The sequence below is a fragment of the Chelonoidis abingdonii genome, chromosome 1, assembly GCF_003597395.2.
Source record: "Chelonoidis abingdonii isolate Lonesome George chromosome 1, CheloAbing_2.0, whole genome shotgun sequence".
In the NCBI taxonomy this organism is placed as follows: Eukaryota; Metazoa; Chordata; order Testudines; family Testudinidae; genus Chelonoidis; species Chelonoidis abingdonii.
This window is the reverse complement of record NC_133769.1, coordinates 92,354,696-92,374,045: the sequence shown is the minus strand read 5'-3', so window position 1 is coordinate 92,374,045 and position 19,350 is coordinate 92,354,696. Positions and strand designations below refer to the sequence as shown.

General features: G+C 42.3%; 1 protein-coding gene across 1 annotated transcript in view; it reads left to right on the top strand.

Moving 5' to 3' along the window:
- The window catches only part of NUP205 (nucleoporin 205), an 84,399-nt gene extending 65,525 nt beyond the window's left edge, over positions 1-18,874 (top strand). The window contains 11 exon segments of the mRNA XM_032788593.2: positions 158-279; positions 7,528-7,666; positions 7,900-8,026; positions 9,111-9,187; positions 10,696-10,824; positions 11,221-11,347; positions 12,452-12,618; positions 13,336-13,459; positions 14,200-14,328; positions 15,085-15,158; positions 16,480-18,874. Coding sequence (XP_032644484.1) covers positions 158-279; positions 7,528-7,666; positions 7,900-8,026; positions 9,111-9,187; positions 10,696-10,824; positions 11,221-11,347; positions 12,452-12,618; positions 13,336-13,459; positions 14,200-14,328; positions 15,085-15,158; positions 16,480-16,632 — 1,368 coding nt within the window. The 3' untranslated portion in view covers positions 16,633-18,874.
- Positions 18,875-19,350: the final 476 nt, after the last annotated feature.

Below are 19,350 nucleotides of genomic sequence, written 5' to 3'. Positions count from 1 at the left end.
AATATATGGTATTTTCAACAACAGCAAAAGTTGTTCTGCATATAGTAGATATGTTTTGGGATAGTGTTGAAAGCAAGGAGGGTAAGAACATTAATATAAATGGAGGCTCACTAAGTTTGCATGACTGTTTTTTTCCCTGTTCCCTTCTGTACTCTAGGCATTCTTGACCAGAGTGGCCAAAATCCAACAGGGGGCATTAGAGTTGTTGAGGTCTGGAGTGATTGTGAGGCTTGCACAGTGTCAGGTATATGACATGCGACCAGAAACAGATCGTCATGGGTAGGTGTCCATAGAGTTGGTCCTTTTAACTGAATGCTAGACCATAAAACCCATTCTTGAAGGAGGCAAAAATGACTGACTTCTGTAGTCTTTCATCCTTGTGTCAAAAATGTTTTCTCTGTTTAACTTTTCAGTAGCTAAATTCAAGCTGTCTTGCTGGCATAGAAAATGCCGGTTTACCAGGCATAAAGGGGTAAATTATGGTACTTTCCAGTTGGCTCCAGGTTATAAAGCCCTCTAGCTTATCTGATGCTGTGGAAAGTAGTCCATAATTTTTTAAACAAATTAGTTTCTTCTAGTTTAGAGCTGAAGTTGCTGAAATCTACAGCAGTGAAAATTAGTGTTGTTTAAACCATTTTTCTATATATTGTAGACTTAATTTTTGAGGGATTGAAGATGGTTTGAAGGGTGTGTTTAGAGCTCATATTTGATGCATTCTCTTCCTTCCTTCCCTTCTGTAATAACACATGGAACATACAATTGAAGTAAAATTTAATTTCCAAGTTGTTACATGATATTTGTAATTATATGTGACACAGCAACTCCATGGAGTTGTACAGTATTGTTAAATTGGTTAATTAGAGTAACCTAGACATTGCCTAACTTTCCTGGCAGGAAGTTAATGTGTCTAATTATTTTTAAGGAGCGAGCAACCAGGAGCAGGAGTTCAGATGGCCAGTGTCTTTTGAGGGTGGGGACACAATGTGCAACTTTTGGTTGTGAGGTGGCGGGGGGAAGAAAAAGAATAACTTGTGTGTTCTTCTTCGAGTGCTTGCTCATATCCATTCCAGTAGGTGTACGTGCTGCGCGTGCACGTTCGTCGGAGAACTTTTACCCTAGCAACTCCAGCGGGCCGGCAGGCCGCCCCCTAGAGTGGCGCAGCCATGGCGGGTGATATATACCCCTGCCGGCCCGCCCGCTCCTCAGTTCCTTCTTACCGCCGTGTCGGTCGTTGGAACTGTGGAGCGCGGCATAGCTGACCTCCACGTCCCTAGCTTCTCTTGTTCATTATAGTTACAGTTATTGTAGTTTATTTAGTATTATATAGTTGTCGTTATAGTAGTATAGTATTGTGTATTAAAGTTAGCGGCGTTCGGGGCTCTAGCCCTCTCCCGCGCCCCGGCGCGGCGGGATGCCTGGTTCGCCAGGATTCAAGCGTGCTCGGTTTGTAAAAAGCCGATCCCACCAGTGATCCCCACACTCCTGCTTAAAGTCCTGAATCACACATCCCAGAGAATGCCGCATTTGCAAATCCTTTCCGCCGCGTACTAAATGGACTAGTACCAACGCCTCCTGACTCTTATGAAGCCGGCACTTCACCGCGTCCATCGAGTCACCTATGCGTGTGCTCAGCCACCGATCCCTCCGCACCCGAAAGCGCATCCCCACCGTCTCCTCACCGGCTCCTGAAAGGTCCTCCTGCTCCTTCTACCCCTCTAATCATCCCGGGAGTCGCCGCGATCTCCTCCTCTCCATGCTTCCTACTCCTTCCTCTCAGTTCCTTCTTTCCGATCCCTTCTTATCTCCCCCGTCCATATCTTTTATTCTTATTCCCTGTATCTACGCCCTATACATTCTCATTCCCTCAAGTGACCTTATCTCCCTACTATCCTCTCCCCAACCCCCTCACCTCCGTCTGCTACTTTTCTAATCACCTACTCCGATAAAATCACCTCCCCTGATTCTCCTTTCCCGTACACCTTATCTCTCTCCCTCACCTCTCCATGTCACTTCACCATCCCTTCCAGATATTTGTCTTCATCTCCTCTCTCATTCCCCTGCACCTTCGCACTCCTCGCCCTATATCTTCACTCTTCCCGTACTCCTTCCACCTTTCCTCCCTCATCTCTACCTCACCTTACTCGTATATCCTTCACATCATCGAATTCCAGATTTCCGTTCTACCTCCGGTCATCACCGCTCTCATGTCCCTTCCAGATCCTCTCACTCATACTCACGTCACCTGCTCCCTGCACCTATGATCTCTCCCTATCTCTGATTCTCACTACTCCTTTTTCTCCCCCCCTCCTCTTCTACATTTCATTCCTTACACATTATATCTTCTTCTACTTTAATTCCTCTCCTCCCTCTTCCTTATTCACCAAACATCCCCATCAGTCTCTACTCCCTCATACAACAGCCATGGTCTCCATTTCCTCCTCATCCTTCCGTTTTCATATCTCATGCTCCATGATTACTCTCTCCTACCTCCCATCCCCTTCATATTAATTGTCTTCCTACCCTGCCCTGACCTTCCGCCTCATTTCCATCACACCAGCTTTCCACTCTTAACCCGCACCTACCCACTTCTCCAGTTTCTCCCTCTTCATCTCTCCTATAAGCTAATCTGTACTACGTACCACCTTCCCCCCCCATTTGACCTTATCTCACCATTTACCTCCTCAGACTACTCTGCAAAACATTATCATCCAATCCTATGATTCTCCTATTTCCTACGCTCTTCCTATACTCTCGTCTATCCCCACTCTCGTTCTCCCCTGCCCGTTCATAAAAACCATACATCGCTTAACTCTACTACCATCTAACAGTCTCCGTCCTCCTCCCCTCTCTCTTACTCATTTTATTATTTTCCCTCGTAATATATGATTTATCTATACTTCCATCCTCCCTTTCCCTCTTCTTTACAATCTTACTATATATCACTACCAATAATCTCCTCTCCCAAATCTCTACCCATATACCTCGTCTCTTATTTCTATATTCCGCCTACCGTTCATCTCTTTCAACCAACAACCCTTACTCAACCTCTACTGCAATATAATACCTATCTTTATTTAACTTCTCCCACATCCTCTCCAATATTCACCTTCCCTCCTACTAATCATAATTCGCACCTCACTCATCATTTCTTTATACTCCTCTTATCTCCTCTCTACATCTTCTATTCACTATCTCTCATCTCCTCTACATTCTCTTTCTCCCTCTACTCCAATGCACAATACATTACCTTCTTCTATCCATCCCTATTTCTTAAAATACATACCCTCTCCTTCAGAGTTTGTAATTACAAATTTCATTATTTCATTCTCTGTGATGTCACACTCCTAACTCTCATTGCACCTTCTTTCTTTCATACCTCAACAACATCTCACGCCCTTCCCTCTCCATACAAATCATACTTCCATAGACTTAACATAATCACCAACGACATTCTCACCATCCAAACTCAGTTCCCTCCAATCCATCCTCTCTCCTAATCATCCTTATGTAATCTCCATCTCTACCATCTTTTCCATTATCCATCCCTCCCTTTTCCAACTTCTCTCTTTTCCTCCTTGCACACGCCTGTAACGCAGCGTCGTCCGTTCAGGCCGCAACAACAGCGCAGGCCCTTCCCGCAGCCCAGACAAAGGCAGGACTTTGCCAGGAGACGTAACAGAAGCGGCAGGCGACGACATCTGGGCAACCACGGGGGCCAAACTCAAGGTCCCTCCAAGCCATCCTCCGGTCCGAAGCCGTCCTTTTGAAGGTGCGCCCGGGGGCGCTGTACCAGTTCTTTCCATGGATCCATCCCCTCCCTTTTCCAACCGTCTCTCGTTCTTCCTCCGGCGTGGCACCAGCTTACTACGGACGTTGGGTCCTCCGCACGCTGCGGCTTGGGTACCACCTGCAGTTTGCTTCGTGCCCGCCCTCCCGCCCTCCTTCCTCGTCCCTCTTCAGGGACCCCTCTCACGAGCAAATCCTCCTGCAAGAGGTTGCAACGCTCCTCGACAAGGGAGCCGTGGAGGGGGTGCCGGAGGACGAGACGGGAAAGGGGTTCTACTCCCGTTACTTTCTGATCCCCAAAGCCAAGGGAGGTCTCTCCGACCCATCCTCGATCTCCGCGGACTCAACAGATACCTACTCAAGTTGAAGTTCCGCATGGTTTCCTTTGGGACCATTATCCTTCCTGGATCCCGGAGACTGGTACGCCGCCCTCGACATGCAGGACGCCTATTTCCATATCTCCATCTTTCCGCCCCATCGCAGATTCCTCCGCTTCATTGTCGGCGGCAGGCACTATCAATTCACGGTCCTTCCGTTCGGACTCTCCACGGCCCGAGAGTGTTCACCAAGTGCATGGCCGTAGTCGTCGCCTTTCTCCGTCGCAGTCGGGTACACGTGTTCCCCTACCTCGACGACTGGCTTATCCGGGGGCCTTCGCAGGATCGAGTCCAGGAACACGTCCGGGTGGTCAGCCACCTTTTCTCCACCTCGGGCTGTTACTCAATGTGGAGAAGTCCACTCTATCCCCTACTCAGAGGATAGAGTTTCATCGGAGCCGTTCTGGACTCCACTATAGCCAGGGCGGTCCTTCCTCCAGCACGGTTCCAGACGCTGTCAGCCATCATCCGTGGGCTACAGTCGGCACCTCTGACCTCTCCTGCGCACTTGCCTGACGCTGTTGGGGCACATGGCAGCCTGCACTTTCGTCACGGCGCACGCCCGACTCCGCCTTCGGCCCCTACAATCCTGGCTCATCCCTCAGCTCCGTTCGGCCGAGGCGCCCTTGGACACAAGGTGGTCACGATTCCACAAGTCGTCCTCCTCTCTCTCTCCAATGGTGGCTAGATCAGTCCGTCGTATGTGCGGGGCTTCCATTTCATCAGCCCCAGCCCTCGCTGTCCCTGACGACGGACGCGTCCGATTTGGGATGATGGGGCTCACCTAGGGACCCTCCGGACCCAGGGCGCTGGTCTCCTCCCGAGCTCGCCCTGCATATCAACATCCGGGAGTTGAGAGCTGTCCGCCTGGCTTGTCTCGCGTTTCGTCGTCAGATTCCAGGGGCCGCTGTGTCTCAGTCTTTATCGACAACACGACGGCAGTTTACTACGTGAACAAGCAAGGCGGAACGAAATCTCCTCTTCTTTCTCGGGAAGCAACGATACTGTGGGAATTTTGCATAGCCCACTCGGTTCACCTGATTGCTTCCTACTTGCCCGGGGCTCGAAATACCCTGGCGGACCGTCTCAGCCGGTCCTTCAGCTCCCACGAATGGTCCCTTCGCCCGGACGTCGCCCTTGCTCTCTTCCGGCAGTGGGGGCATCCCCGCGTTGGACCTCTTTGCAACACGCAGGAACAGGAAGTGCCGATGTTCTGCTCTTTCCAGGGCCGCGAGCCGGGCTCGATAGCGGACGCCTTTCTAATTCCCTGGACAACGCACCTCTTCTATGCGTTCCCCCGTTCCCGTTTAGTCCACAAGGTCCTTCTGAAGGCGCGCAGGGACAGGGCCCGCTTGATTTTGATCGCTCCGGCATGGGCCCGCCAGCATTGGTACTCTCTGTTGCTGGACCTGTCGGTAGTCGACCCGGTTCCCCTGCCTCTTCACCTGGACCTGATCACAGGACCACGGCCGCCTTTGTCACCCGGACCTCCAGTCGCTGCACCTCTCGGCGTGGCTCCTGAGTGGCTAACTCGGTCCGAATTACATTGCTCTTCCCAGTGAGACAGTCCTTCTGGGAAGTAAAAACCATCCACCAGAGGTGACATACGTAGCGAAGTGGAAGCGGTTTTACGTGCTGGTGCGCAGAAAAGCGCTTTCATCCCACCGATGTCTCCATACCGGTCATTCTAGATTACCTTTGTCGCTCAAGGAGCAGGGCCTGGCACTGTCCTCTCTCCGCGTTCACTTAGCGGCCATCTCCACTTTTCACCAGGAGTGAAGACAGCTCGGTCTTTCACACCAATGGTTTCCAGATTCCTCAAGGGCTGGAACGCCTTTACCCGCAGTCCGCCCCCCAGCCCCTCCTGGGATCTCAACTGGTGCTACCCCGTCTCATGTCTCCCCGTTTGAGCCGCTGGCTACGTGTTCCCTTCTTTACTTGTCTTGGAAGACGGCATTCCTGTGGCTATCACTTCTGCTCGGCGCGTGTCGGAGCTGCACGCCCTCGTTGTGGATCCCCCGTATACGGTGTTCCATCGGGGACAAGGTGCAACTGAGGCCGCACCCTGCATTTCTTCCCAAGGTCGTCTCGGCTTGTCAACCAAGCCATATTCCTGCCTGTCTTTCCCAAACGCACTTGTCTCATAAGACCAGCAGTTACACTCCTTAGACGTGCGCAGAGCGCTCGCCTTTTACATACACGAACCACAACATTACGTAAGTCCGCCAAACTTTTGTTGCCGGTTGCGGAACGAGTTAGAGGGTTACCAGTTTCCTCTCAGGAGGACTTCTCGTGGGTAACGTCTGCTTACGTACTGTTCGACCTGGCCCATCTTCCTCGGGTAGAGTACGGCGCACTCTACCAAGCCCGCGCTTCATCGGCAGCGTTCCTCGCAGGGTGGCCTATCCAGGTGTCTGCAGGGCAGCGACTGGTCCTCAGTGCACACCTTTGCTGCCCATTATGCCCTCGTCCAGCAGTCCAGGATGATGCGGCCTTCGGCTCTGCTGTGTTGCGCACAGTGACCTCTGACTCCGACCCCACGCCTAGTAAGGCTTGGATCACCTGCTGGATGGATATTGAGCAAGCATCGAAGAAGAAAACACGGTTATCTCACCTTTGTAAACTGTTGTTCTTTGAGATGTGTTGCTCATATCCATCCACACCGCCTTTCCCCACTGTCAGAGTCGCGGCAAGAAGGAACTGGAGGAGCGGGCGGGCCGCAGGGGTATATATCACCGCCATGGCGGCGCCACTCTAGGGGCGGCCTGCCGGCCCGCCGGAGTTGCTAGGGTAAAAGTCTCCGGAACGAGGTGCAGTGCACGCGCGGCGCGTACACCTACTGGAATGGATATGAGCAACACATCTCGAAGAACAACAGTTACAAAGGTGAGTAACCGTGTTTTTAGGAAAAAATCATCTTGACTAATTTCCAACTCTAATACTCACTTTAGATTTCCAAGCAATCTTTGCAACCCAACAAGAGCTAAAAAATTTTTTTTAAAAAGGGAGTGGGTGGGCTTCAGTAAGCACTGAGGTCTAAATATATCAGCCGGAGTCAACAAGACCTGTTGGAACCTGAAAGGAGTGTTTTAGAAGCCACTTGTTTTCAATGAGGACAAAGAAATATTGTTTTCTAGCTAGAGAATGGATGGGAAACTTCAGATCTAAAGTAGTGTTCTGAGGAAGTTAAAAAGGGATCTTTGTGAAATTGGCCATATACTGGAGCCTTATTATTGCCTTAAAGAAAGAGCTATTATTGAGTATTGTGATGTTTCCATGCCCTTTGGGGTACTTGTAAACTGTCTGTTTTTGTAGCCTCCAGTTTCCTTTAACTATTGATACTTTTCATATTAAACCTCTTCAGAATGTTTGGAATGAGAGATCCCCCTGTCTTCATTCCTGCTCCTGTGGAGCGCTATCGACAGATTCTTCTCCCAGCCCTTCAGCTGTGCCAGGTGATCCTCACATCCAGCATGGCACAACATCTGCAGGCAGCTGGGCAGGTAAACTAAGAGGCCAAGAATTATATTCTGGTGTCCGGCATTGGCTGACGATACTGTTTGTTGCCAGATTATGTATAATATTTGTTCTGTCAGTAGCATTTTCTTTAGAATGTCTGCACCCAGATGAGAAATTTGCACTAAAGTTCTTATAGTAATAATTCTGATTTTATTTATTAGATTACTATTCCATTTTTTCATCACTCATGTTTTCCTTCCTCCTTTTTGTGGTTCAGGTTTTGCAGTTTCTAATATCCCATTCAGATACTATCCAGGCAATCCTGCGGTGTCAAGATGTCAGTGCAGGATCACTTCAGGAACTAGCCTTTCTGACTGGAATAATCAGCAAAGCAGCTCTGCCTGGTAGGGTTATATCTTAGATTGCAAAAACTCCAATTTTGTTACACTTGTCTGACTTCAGTCACATAAGCTTGATTCTTTTTGATATACTGTCAAAGGAATAAAATGTACCATGGAAAATCTCTTCAAAATTGTATCTTATTAGAATGTATAGCTTTGGAAAGAGACATGGGAAATAATAAATAATTGTTATTGAGGCAATGAATGGTAGGTTGGCAGTGGATGTGCAATCCACAATATGTTGATGTAGGCTCGACTTGCCTGCTGTATTTGCATAAGAATACCTAATACTTATACAGTGTTTTCAGTCTTCTAATACTAGTCTACTACAATTCATCTTCACAATGCAACAGGGAGGTAGATACAAGGGGATTGTTCAGCTAGTCCACTTTACAACTGAGAAAACTGAGGCACAGTAAATTATTTGCCTAAAATAATCTAGTTTATTTCCTAATTGGTAATATTTAGTGTTTTTGTATATTTTTTATTTATAAAAAGTTTTTTGGAGGAGATACTGTAGGTTAGTGCACTAATCTCCTCTCTCTGGGGATCTACCTTCATAAAAGTAGCTATTCACTATTGTGCTGGGTTTGATGATCTGCTCTAGACCCTTGTGGACATAGTTGAGCTCCTCCCAAATTCACCATACTATGTTTTGTCATGATTGGCGGTGTTTCCTCACAAAGAGCCTATGACTAGAATAACAATGGACGTACAGTGCTGTAGGTTGTGACTGAAGTTCATTGGCTTAGATATGTGGGAAAACTCGCACAACACTGCCAGTTCTGTGCCAAGGCTTCATTTTTTTTGTAAGTGCTGAAATTCACCTCAAACCTTTATTTAAAAAAAATGCATATAGTATTATTCAATAAATAATTTAATTACATAATCCTATATCTCCTAGTAGCTACAGCTAGATCAGAACACATTCTTCACAAAAATGTTTGTGCAAAAGTTTTTTGTCAAAATTTCATTTTGATGGAAATTTTATGACCAGCTTTATTAGTTAAATGTAAAATACTAAACCATAAGTGTTTTTAATTTTAGCCCCCGCAGGTATTGTATCCTCTCATGTCTATTTTGTTAGGTGTGTTAGGTGAATTCGACATTGATCTTAATGAAGGGACGCAAATGGAGCTACAAGGGCATATAGGACGATTTCAGGTAATTGAGTTTTGTGTTTTAGTCCCATGTCTGTTTGGAATTTCATATTTAAATGAGAATTGCATCCTAATTTCGTACCACTTCTCATAGAACATACATCTCTTTCTCTCTAACTAAGAATTGAAAAAAGGAATTCAAGTCTTTGGCAAAAGGAAAATTAGATTAGAGACTTTCATTTTACAGTCGAGCTTGCAGAGATCTGTAGGATTCATCTACTAGATATGAAGGAAGGGGGAGGAATTTTGAGGCCAACACCAAAATGAAGTAATTTAGAAGTATTCCACTGCCACTCTCTTATCATAGGGACATCCTCAGCTCCACTTGTTGATGTATCAGACACACTCCTAAGTCTTATTTCTTTGTTTGTCCCTTTTAAGGAGAAACCAGATATACAGTGCAGAGCAGTATGGGAGAGTAAGATAATGTGTTCTCTTGAACCCCTGATTATTGCTACTTCATTAATGAGCCAAAAGTGAGCTTGCAAGCAGTGAGAAGCTGCTGTAGTACTGATGGAACTGAGTGCTCAACTTATACATCCCTCAGCATGAGTCCCCCTGGAAAACCAAAGGAAGGGTTCCTGTTTTGTGCAGTTTAATTTTTTTATTAATTTAAAAATTGGGTGGCCTAAATAATATGTTTATAACAAATTGAGTGAAAAGACAGCAAGTTCTGTATTCTCGTCCATATGCCACTGTGGTCATCAAGTAAGAAAAGATAATTTAATTGTTTTTCTCTGTACACCTCCCTCCCTCCAAAAGTATTTAGCAATACGTATTTCTAAGGAGTATTTTAATAATTGCCATGTGAAACTGGTTCAGTGTTTGAGGTATATTTGGTGATCATAATAGCCCCACTTAAACTAAGAACACAACCATCCTGGTAGGTAGTTATTACTGCTGTCCTGTCAGACCATGCAGTGTACAATGTATTTAACTTGGGAATGGGCTGTTTACTTCAAATTTACATGGTTTAGTATCTTCTTGTCTAATCTTAGTTTTAGAATTTTAAAATGATTGGTGCTAATCACAATCCACTGTGATAACATTATGCCTTTTTCGGGAAACTGAAAACATGAGAAGGGTTTGAAGACATTTATCTCCAGTGTGTTTTCAGATGACATATTGGATATAGTCTAACTAAACTAGACATTTCCGAACTGTGATAATTCTCTCAGAAATTACGGTTGGGTCCCATTGTGGTCCTTTAAAAGTACCATTTGCTTTCAAATTAATTGAAGGACAGACCAAAAGTAAATTTATATTCTTTGTGATTTAAACATTTTAAGGTAAATATGAGTTTAAATTTAGCTTACAAAATTACTCCTGTGATGTGAAATGCTTAATTTGTATTACTGCTTCTTGTGTGATAGAATAGATAGTAAAAGGTTAATGAGCGCTGTAAGATGATTATTATTAATGCAAATGTATCATTTTTATTGCTTGTAAATATCAAAGGAATTTTTTAACTCTTTGGCTAAGACACTAACCCAAGTTTGATTCCTGTTGCAGCGCCAGTGCTTAGGACTTCTAAGTCGGTTTGGCGGTTCAGACAGACTCCATCAGTTTAAACTGCAAGATGATAATGCTGAGGGAGACAGAGTGAGCAAGAGGGATGAGATTGAGTTGGCCATGCAGCAGGTGAGGACATTGGGGAACAAAGTTACATCTTCACAGCACTGCTAAAATGATCAATTGAGAATTGTAAGATACCTGGCATGGCTGATGTATAGCCATTTCTAGTTGTCATACTAATGTATGCAGTTTGAAGAGTTCTGAAAATACACCTCTGCCTCAATATAACGTTATTCAATATAACACTAATTCGGATATAATGCGGTAAAGCAGTGCTCGGGGGGGGTGGGGGGGCGGGGAGAGGGCTGCGCCCTCCAGTGGATCAAAGCAAGTTCGATATAACGCAGTAAGATTTTTTGTCTACCAAGGACAGCGTTTTGTCAGGGTAGAGGTTGTAATATTGTCTACCCAATATTTCATCAGTTTTACCTGTATTGACTTGCTGTGATTCCTCTTCTATAGATCTGTGCAAATGTAATGGAGTACTGCCAGTCACTTATGTTACAGTGTGCCCCCACCTTTCAGCACACAGTTTGTCTGTTCACTCCTAGTCTTTCAGAGTCAACCAACCGAGACGGACCCCGTCAAGGTGAGTTTGTGGTTGACTTCTTTGTGTATATCCGAGATTGAATTGTGAAAGTTAGACTGATAGCAGATAATACATCTCATTCATGACGTGTGCAACGTGCTTTTTCTAACTTATTGGAGATGTTAATTGTGCCAAACTGCAAAAAATTGGAGGATGGGGTGGCATGAGATTGACTGGCAGAAAATTTAGTGTATTATAACAATACACCACCAATCCCAACAGTAGAAATTAAGTTTTTCTTGGCAGTAAATATTTTGCAGTGCTATTAGAAAGAAATGGTACTGTGTTATCTCTAAGTTGTCATTGTGATACATATGCCTTGATCCAACCAGTGACTTATTTTCCATTTGATTATCTTATGTGTGTAAGAACACGTTTTTTAAGAATTCTCCTCTTCCCCTGTTAGAGCAGCCATCTTAAAAGGTGTAGAATTACTATTACTATAAAAATTAGGTTTGTGAGACCTTTGAAGCCTGAGTTAGTTCAGTGAAAAATTTTAGGTAGCATGTTCACTATTGAGAGTGATCTATGGTGGAAAGCTGGAGTGATAAATGGATTGGGTTTATGTGAAATCATGTGTTTTTTAGCCTTTCAGCATCCCAGAATGACTGTCAGAGGACACTCAGAATTCCAGGGTTTAATGACCCTGACCTGTTGTGCAAAGCATGGAAGTAATCTTTTGTGGCTAACGTATACCCCCAGTGCTCCTATTATGGCTTGGAATAATGATCTGCACCACAGCTGAAATTTCCCCTTGTAGGGCATACAGTGTTAAGCTCTTTTTGTTGCCACTGATTAACAGGGAGGGAGACTGAATGTGAGCTCTGCACAATGCAGAAATTATAAGGTTTCATGACAAAAGAAAATGCGGGGAATTGAATGCTAACAGCTGTCTGCTTGCCTGCCATGTGTCAGCAAGAGATGAAATCACTGAGTTTTGTCCTAGGATCTCATTTGTAATAAGTATGGCCCACATATCCAAAATAAAGTTTACCAATACTTACTTATCCTTGACGCTATGGTGGTGACAAACTGTAGAGAATAAGCTGCATAGCTGTGAGGCTTCAGAGAACTTGTTTTAACTTTGATGGTGATCTCCTCTAGATACACAAGCACCAGTGGTCCCATATTGGCGCCTGCCTGGCTTGGGCATCATTGTCTATCTCCTGAAACAGAACGCTAATGATTTCTTCAGTTACTATGATAGCCACCGTCAGAATGTTAACAAGCTACAGAATGTGGAGCAGCTCCCACCAGATGAGATAAAGGAGGTAACAGATTCTGTAGGCTTTATCGTGAACAGTCAGAAGTATCTGTTGCCTGTAAATAAACTAGATGTAGAAACATCTGTAGTATTGAACTGTGACATCTTATACTTGTTCCTGTTTACTGTTGGGGAGTGGGGTAGTGTTGGAGTTGACAAAGTGGGAATTAAATGGCCGTGGAAGTGGTCATTTATATTAGGATCAAAAAATGTCAGGTTAAGTTTTGTGGAGGGTACTGAGTGGATATTTACTGCGAATTATATTGGAAACTATTACTACTGGCACTCTGAAAGATCAGCATGACACACATTATGAGACTGGTCACCACTGATATCTCGTGACTGGCCAGCCAGACAAAATAAGTAGACATTAAACAGTTGTGAGTTATCCATCAGTTTCTGCAGCAATGATTGGGTTACAGAGGGGAGGATAATTGAACTGAAGATAAGTGACCATTTTTCCACCAACATGAACTGATAAAATAGTTTTGATCCTGAAGGAATACTTTAGATTTTGCCAGAAAGTTGTGGGGTAGGACTTGGTTTCTTTGTTTTTTTGTGGTGACTGGGGTGGGGAGAGAGGGAGGATAAGAAGAGAGAGAGAGTTTCCCCAGGAGACAAAATTCTGCAAGGCTGTTATAGATATTTTCTTGACTTTTAACACTTTTTGTTCTGGTTTGCTGCATAATGTTGAATCTTTGTGCATCTTTTCTTCTTGCCATAGCTGTGTCAGTCAGTGATGCCAGCTGGGGTAGACAAAATTTCTACTGCCCAAAAATATGTTTTGGCAAGACGGCGTCTGGTGAAGCTGATAAACAATCGGGCCAAGTTGCTTTCCTTATGTTCCTGTATCCTTTTGGAATTATGACAGCTCCAATGGTGACACTCTAGAAAAATTGAAAAAGTCGGCTGAGAAATGGGAGTAGTTTGTTTTATTGCCTACCCATCAATTGGGTTTCAGACCACTTTAAACGATGTCAATCCTAGGAAAGAAGATATTGATAATTAAATCAGTTGATAGGAGCCACATGTTCCTCTATGCTCAGCATTTAAACATTTATTTTCTGGTTGTGGTAGCAGCTCTGAAGGAAAGTCATTAATAACATAGCGTTGTCTCCCTAGAAGTCAACAACAAATAAAGTTAATTGGTCTGATTAGGATGGTGATTCTCTTCCATTGTGGTGAAGTGGAATTACAGTTGAACAACAAAGCCCTTAGAGCTGGAAGCAGGTAACAGTAAAAGGAATCAAGGGTATAGATCCACCAAGCATGCTGTCAGGATGTACATGCCATGTGAGTAACTTGGAACTACTGTTGTGGAAAAAAAAGGAGGGCCGTGGCAACTAGGAGCTGTCTATCAGAGTCATTTTGGTCCCCAAGGAACAGATCTGTTGGTCCCCAGTCTTGCAAACACAGGCTTAACTTTACCCATATGAGAAGGTCCATTGCAATCATTATCACATGCACCGAGTTAAACATGCATGGAGCTTTTTGCAACACCAGAGCTTTCTTTTGAAACCTCTGATAGGGCTACAATCTAAAATCAGCATAAATTAACTTCAGTCTCCTTCACTGAGCATGTCTACAGATATCATAGAAACATGCCTCTTTATTCTTTGGCGTCACCTGGAATACTATTTATTGCATTGCACCCCTACCGATTCCCAAGATTCGCTGCTGGCCTCCAGGACTTCATTTAAGAGCAGAAGGCTACAAGGTAATATTTCTCAAACCCCAAGGTGCCTTTTCATTAGTTTGTAAACTAAACATAAAAATATCTGACAATATCAAGAGATTGAACACCAAAATTAAGGTTTTCTAAAATAGATTTTTACAAAACTTAACATTAATAACATTTTACTAATTTGTAATAAAAAGTTTTGGTTTGGATTTAAACATACCCATGCAGTATTTGCAGCCCAAATATTGCAGCATTGTAGTAGTGGATGAGAAGTAAAAAGTGAGTGTGTCTAGAAACAAGAGAAACCAACTAGTCTTGTTTCTGTTGGTCAAACTGAGTGAAATTGAAAAAGTAAACAAGTAATAATGGTGAAAAGTATATTATATATTTTTAAAAATGTTTTCAAATGTAATAATTGAAGGTGATATTAAGAACCGATGTAAGGACATTTGTTTTCTAAAAATATTTTTAACTTGATACAGTATTAACTCACCAGTGGATTTGGTGAGGAAAGGAAAAAAGGGAAGGAAAGATAGTATGGGGAGGGTTACTGTTGCTGACCATGCCATGTTGTGTAATCCAGGGTTATATGAAATTACTACACTAATGGCTGAGAGAGAATTCATCAGTAAGTCAAGAAGGATTGATTGTGATTTTCTCTTGATCTTTGTTTAACTTTCTGTTATGTTCAAAATAGGCATTTGGTGTGTTTACCTTGCTTCATACCTGCACATATATGGTATTCACCAGCAGGTGGAATGTAGAATTTAAATTTGTGAATTTTATTCCAAGATTCCTTCAGTTCGGAGCCTAATTTGGATTTCAGAAATGGGAAGAATCGAGTGAGCCAGCATGACATAGATCAGGTGAGATGGAGCAGATAAAATATTCTTAATTACGACATACCTCACGTGTTGCTAACATGAAGTTATTGTCAGCAGTCTGTCTATAGTTTCCATGTTTAGGAGTGATCTGCGAAACCTTGCTGCTAAATGCTTAGCTGAACTACAAATAGGGTGTAACATGATTTTTCAAAAGATATTTGGCAATGATAACGGTATCATTACATACATGCACTGCTGTACATGTATTTTTGAATCATGCACACAGCCATGTTAATGCACAAAATCTAGAACATTGCAAATGAAATACCAAGGTCCAAATTAGTGAAAAAAATATTTTTTCTTATTCTCTTGTAAATTAGACTAATAAGCTGCAGCTGTTTAATAATTTTGCTTCTGAAATAAATTGTCGGTTGTCCTTGAAGGATGGCTAGTTTGGTGTATTGAAGACAGGGTTCCTAGTTTCTTGTGATGCTGTAGCTGTTCATTTTTGGTCAGCTGCAGATGGACTATAGTAAAGAGAGAGGAAGGGGAGCTGACTATGATGTAGCTAAGAAAACTGCCACTGCTTATGTAGAATCTAAAATAATTTGTGCTGTTTGGAGGTACAGCCAGCAAAACCAGCACAGGTTAGTTAATGATCTGTTCTCAGAACTATGCAAACATAAATCCTTGATGTTTGTATGCAAATAAGAAAATAAAAACTTTTTTGTTTCAATCATAATTAACAGTATACAGAGTTGTAAAATAAGGTGCATACACTTTTGTGACTATACCCAACCACTCAAGAGAATATATACAATAACGTCCTACAACGTCTAGAATTCAGCTCTTTTTTTAAATAGCTTTTTCCATCAGTAATAACAAAACATGTTTTTCAATACATGGATTTTTGTTATATAGCCTGTAACATATATTGAGAATTTTGCCTGTAAGGGCAACTCTGTACTACAATTCCTTAATTTAAGAAGTCAAGTTATATAACACTAAGGCTCTGATTTGCCAAACAAGCATGTGCTTAGATTGCAGCACACAAGTAGTATTTTAGAAGTAAAAACATATACATGTGTTTAAAATGTTAAGTACTTCACCAAAAAACCCTCCACAGAAATACTTTCCAGTGTATGATTTAGATTGACAAACATAAGGATCTGTTTAATATTTGCCAAACTAGATTTCCCCTCCTCCCTACCCCCCATATTTATATTCTAAGAGGGGGCTTGAACCAATGGAAGGGGTGTGGCATGGGTAAGGGTGATTGGTGTTGATTAATGATGAAAAGACCTCCTTTAACAAAAGGACCAGACACAACTGTCAATTTCACCAAATTTCTTCTCTTCCTCAGCTTCAGATTGAAGCCACCAACAGCTTTGGTGAATCTCTGCAGAAGAAGCTCCTTGATATTGAAGGGTTATACTCGAAAGTCCGGTCACGCTATACTTTCATTCAAGCACTTGTCAGACGTATCCGTGGTCTACTAAGGGTATCAAGGACCTAAAGGACTCCTCCTCATGCTGCTTGCCTCCACAAGTAACAAACCCGGGCAAATTGCCTTAAACTCAGATTTTATAGAACTTGCCTTTTCTAAATTATGGCCAAAAATATTTTGTTACTTTTTTTTTCTTATCACTAATTAATCAGTTTTGTGTATTCTTTCTTGCCTACTGCCATCCTCACAGGAAAAATAAAGGATTTTTTTAAAGGTGCGTTATGGTCACTGTAAGAGAATAGACAGAAAACCGTGGAAATACAATGGAAAATTTAACAAGAATCTCAAGCTTTGTATTTGGGAAATCTGCACACATCCATGTGATTTGAAAGAAATGCGAACTGCCAGGCCCCATTTATGGTGTTCCCACTGATGCTGCCTCCACACTCTGGATCACACACTTACTGGAAATGCTGATTTCTTGGTCTGGTTCTTGAGAACAAGATGTGCGTGTCCTTCTCAAAATGGATTGCTTGGTGGAAGGCCATTACTCCTTCCATGACTAGCCTGCTTCTGTTAACTTCTTGTCTTGTTCCCTTCCAATAAACATGAATGTATATTTGTGCACTTGTACAATTCTAGGTGCTGAGGAAATGGTGAAGTATGTGGAGGGAGGGTGACCCATGCTGGGAAATGTGATCGGAAAAGCTGAGGTCTATTCACTTGCTTCGCCTATGTGGCCTTTAGTACGTCTTAGGCCTCCTTTTGGGTTCATTCCTATTTGCTAGCGTGCCAGGCATTGGGCATAAAGATACATAAGGAACAGAATGAAATTTGTGACAAAAGAGGAAACACACCTGAACATTGGGTTTGGCCCATAAGAGGAAAAAGAGAGATACCAAAATCTTCTTTTACACAGAGAAGAATAGTAAATCAACTCTAGTATACATTGCCATTGAAACTCTTTAATACTTTCCATATATTGTCTTTAACACAGACTGTTCATATTTGCAGGTGAGTGCTGTCTTTTCTAAATGTCCATTGCCTAGTGTTTTGTTGTTTTTTATTCACATTTAATAATTGCTCACTTTGTCATCAGTTTGTGTTGTACAGTAGATTGGTATATTTGTCTGGCTGGGATTATTTTATGGTCCAGTCTTTCAATTTGTGGTTATTAGTGGTTTTGAAAGAATAGCGTTAGATACAAATTGTTTATTCTTTAATGAAGTCTTGGTGATTTTCAACCAATTTCCCTTCTCTTCCTCATACACCCACCTATCCTATCCCACAAAATGAAGAAAGTAAGTGGACAGGACTCCCTATGAAGAGTATTCAAAAATATAATTCTGGAAATCTGCTGTCTTAATGTACTGTACTGCACCTTGGAAAACTGTGATATGGTAACTGACCGGTATTTGTTCAATACTTCAAGAACAGATTAAGGGAATTCTTTAATTTTTGCCAATAATAATTCCCTATTAGGTCAGGACTCCTGAATGCCAAGGAAATTAACTTTCTACTACACCAACATAAATAGGTGGTTCTGTAACTTTTCAAATTCTGGTTTACTCTTTGGATAATACATTTTGTAATAATCTGCAACATTTTTACCATGTTTTATAAAATAGTAGACCCTATTGCCCAAGGACCTATCATATGCATTATCTGAAACCATTCTTCTTTGTTCTCTAAGTTAAAAAACAGAGGCACGCATCCAGTTTTCCTGTTCCTGGCCACCCTGCTTGTATTTAACAATCCTGATAACTGCACCCATATTATTAATATTCTTACATACCAAATCAACAGTAATTATGTTATTTAGATTAGAAACTCTTTAGGTCAGGGAATCTTATGAAGACGTGTCTGTAGAGCACCTACCATACTGTTAGTGCTGTACAGATCTATAGCAGCTTTTTCTGGGCTGCAAGCCTAACACTATACTGACTGGTCGTAGTGATTTCAGGAATGACCTACATGGAAAAAATGAACAATTCATTTTAATCTGTGTCCATAGTTATTTAATCATATTAATTAAACTTCCATGTTTACACTACTGAGACATCTTGGAAAGAGATGTCTTTTTTTTTTTTTTTTAAACCCACGCAGGAGCAGAAAGCAGTGGGTTTTGGTTTACTTTTTGTTTGATATATGCTTTAGTTTTGTCCTGTTTAAAAAAAAAAAGAATAATATGAATAGCTGTGGAAAAAAATACATGGCTTATAATTAGTTAATATCTAAGCTTTTCTTTGATGTTTATTAAGCTGTAAAAGTATTGCTCATATACTCCACTGCAATAAACATTTCAGTTTAATTAACCGGAATTCTTGCTGCTACTAAATAATAGCAGTTATTGCTACTTACACTTATTTCCCTTAATAACCTAACTTAATATTAGTGAAGATTCTGGTATTGAATGGCTCAATGCCCCTTAAGAATGGTTAAATGAGGGGATGTGGCTAAAATACATCTTTAAGTGGGTTGCACAGTATTTAGATTTTATTCTTCTAAAGGATCATTTGTTGAATAAATCCCTGTTTTGTGATTTTTTTTTTAATTTGTTATATTGCAATAGCGCGATATAAGTCCTCTGAAAAATAACTTCTTTACAGCTTCCTTTTGGTCTTGTAGTTATTGTACCCTACTATTCTGTATCTGCTGTGTAACTTGCACACTGTTCCACTAGGTTATACATTCTTGCTCACATGGATGCTTGTGTACAGAGAAATATCTGCTCAAGAAGAGAAGTGAATCTGTCCTTAGCAATTTTGATTCATCTCATTTGGTATT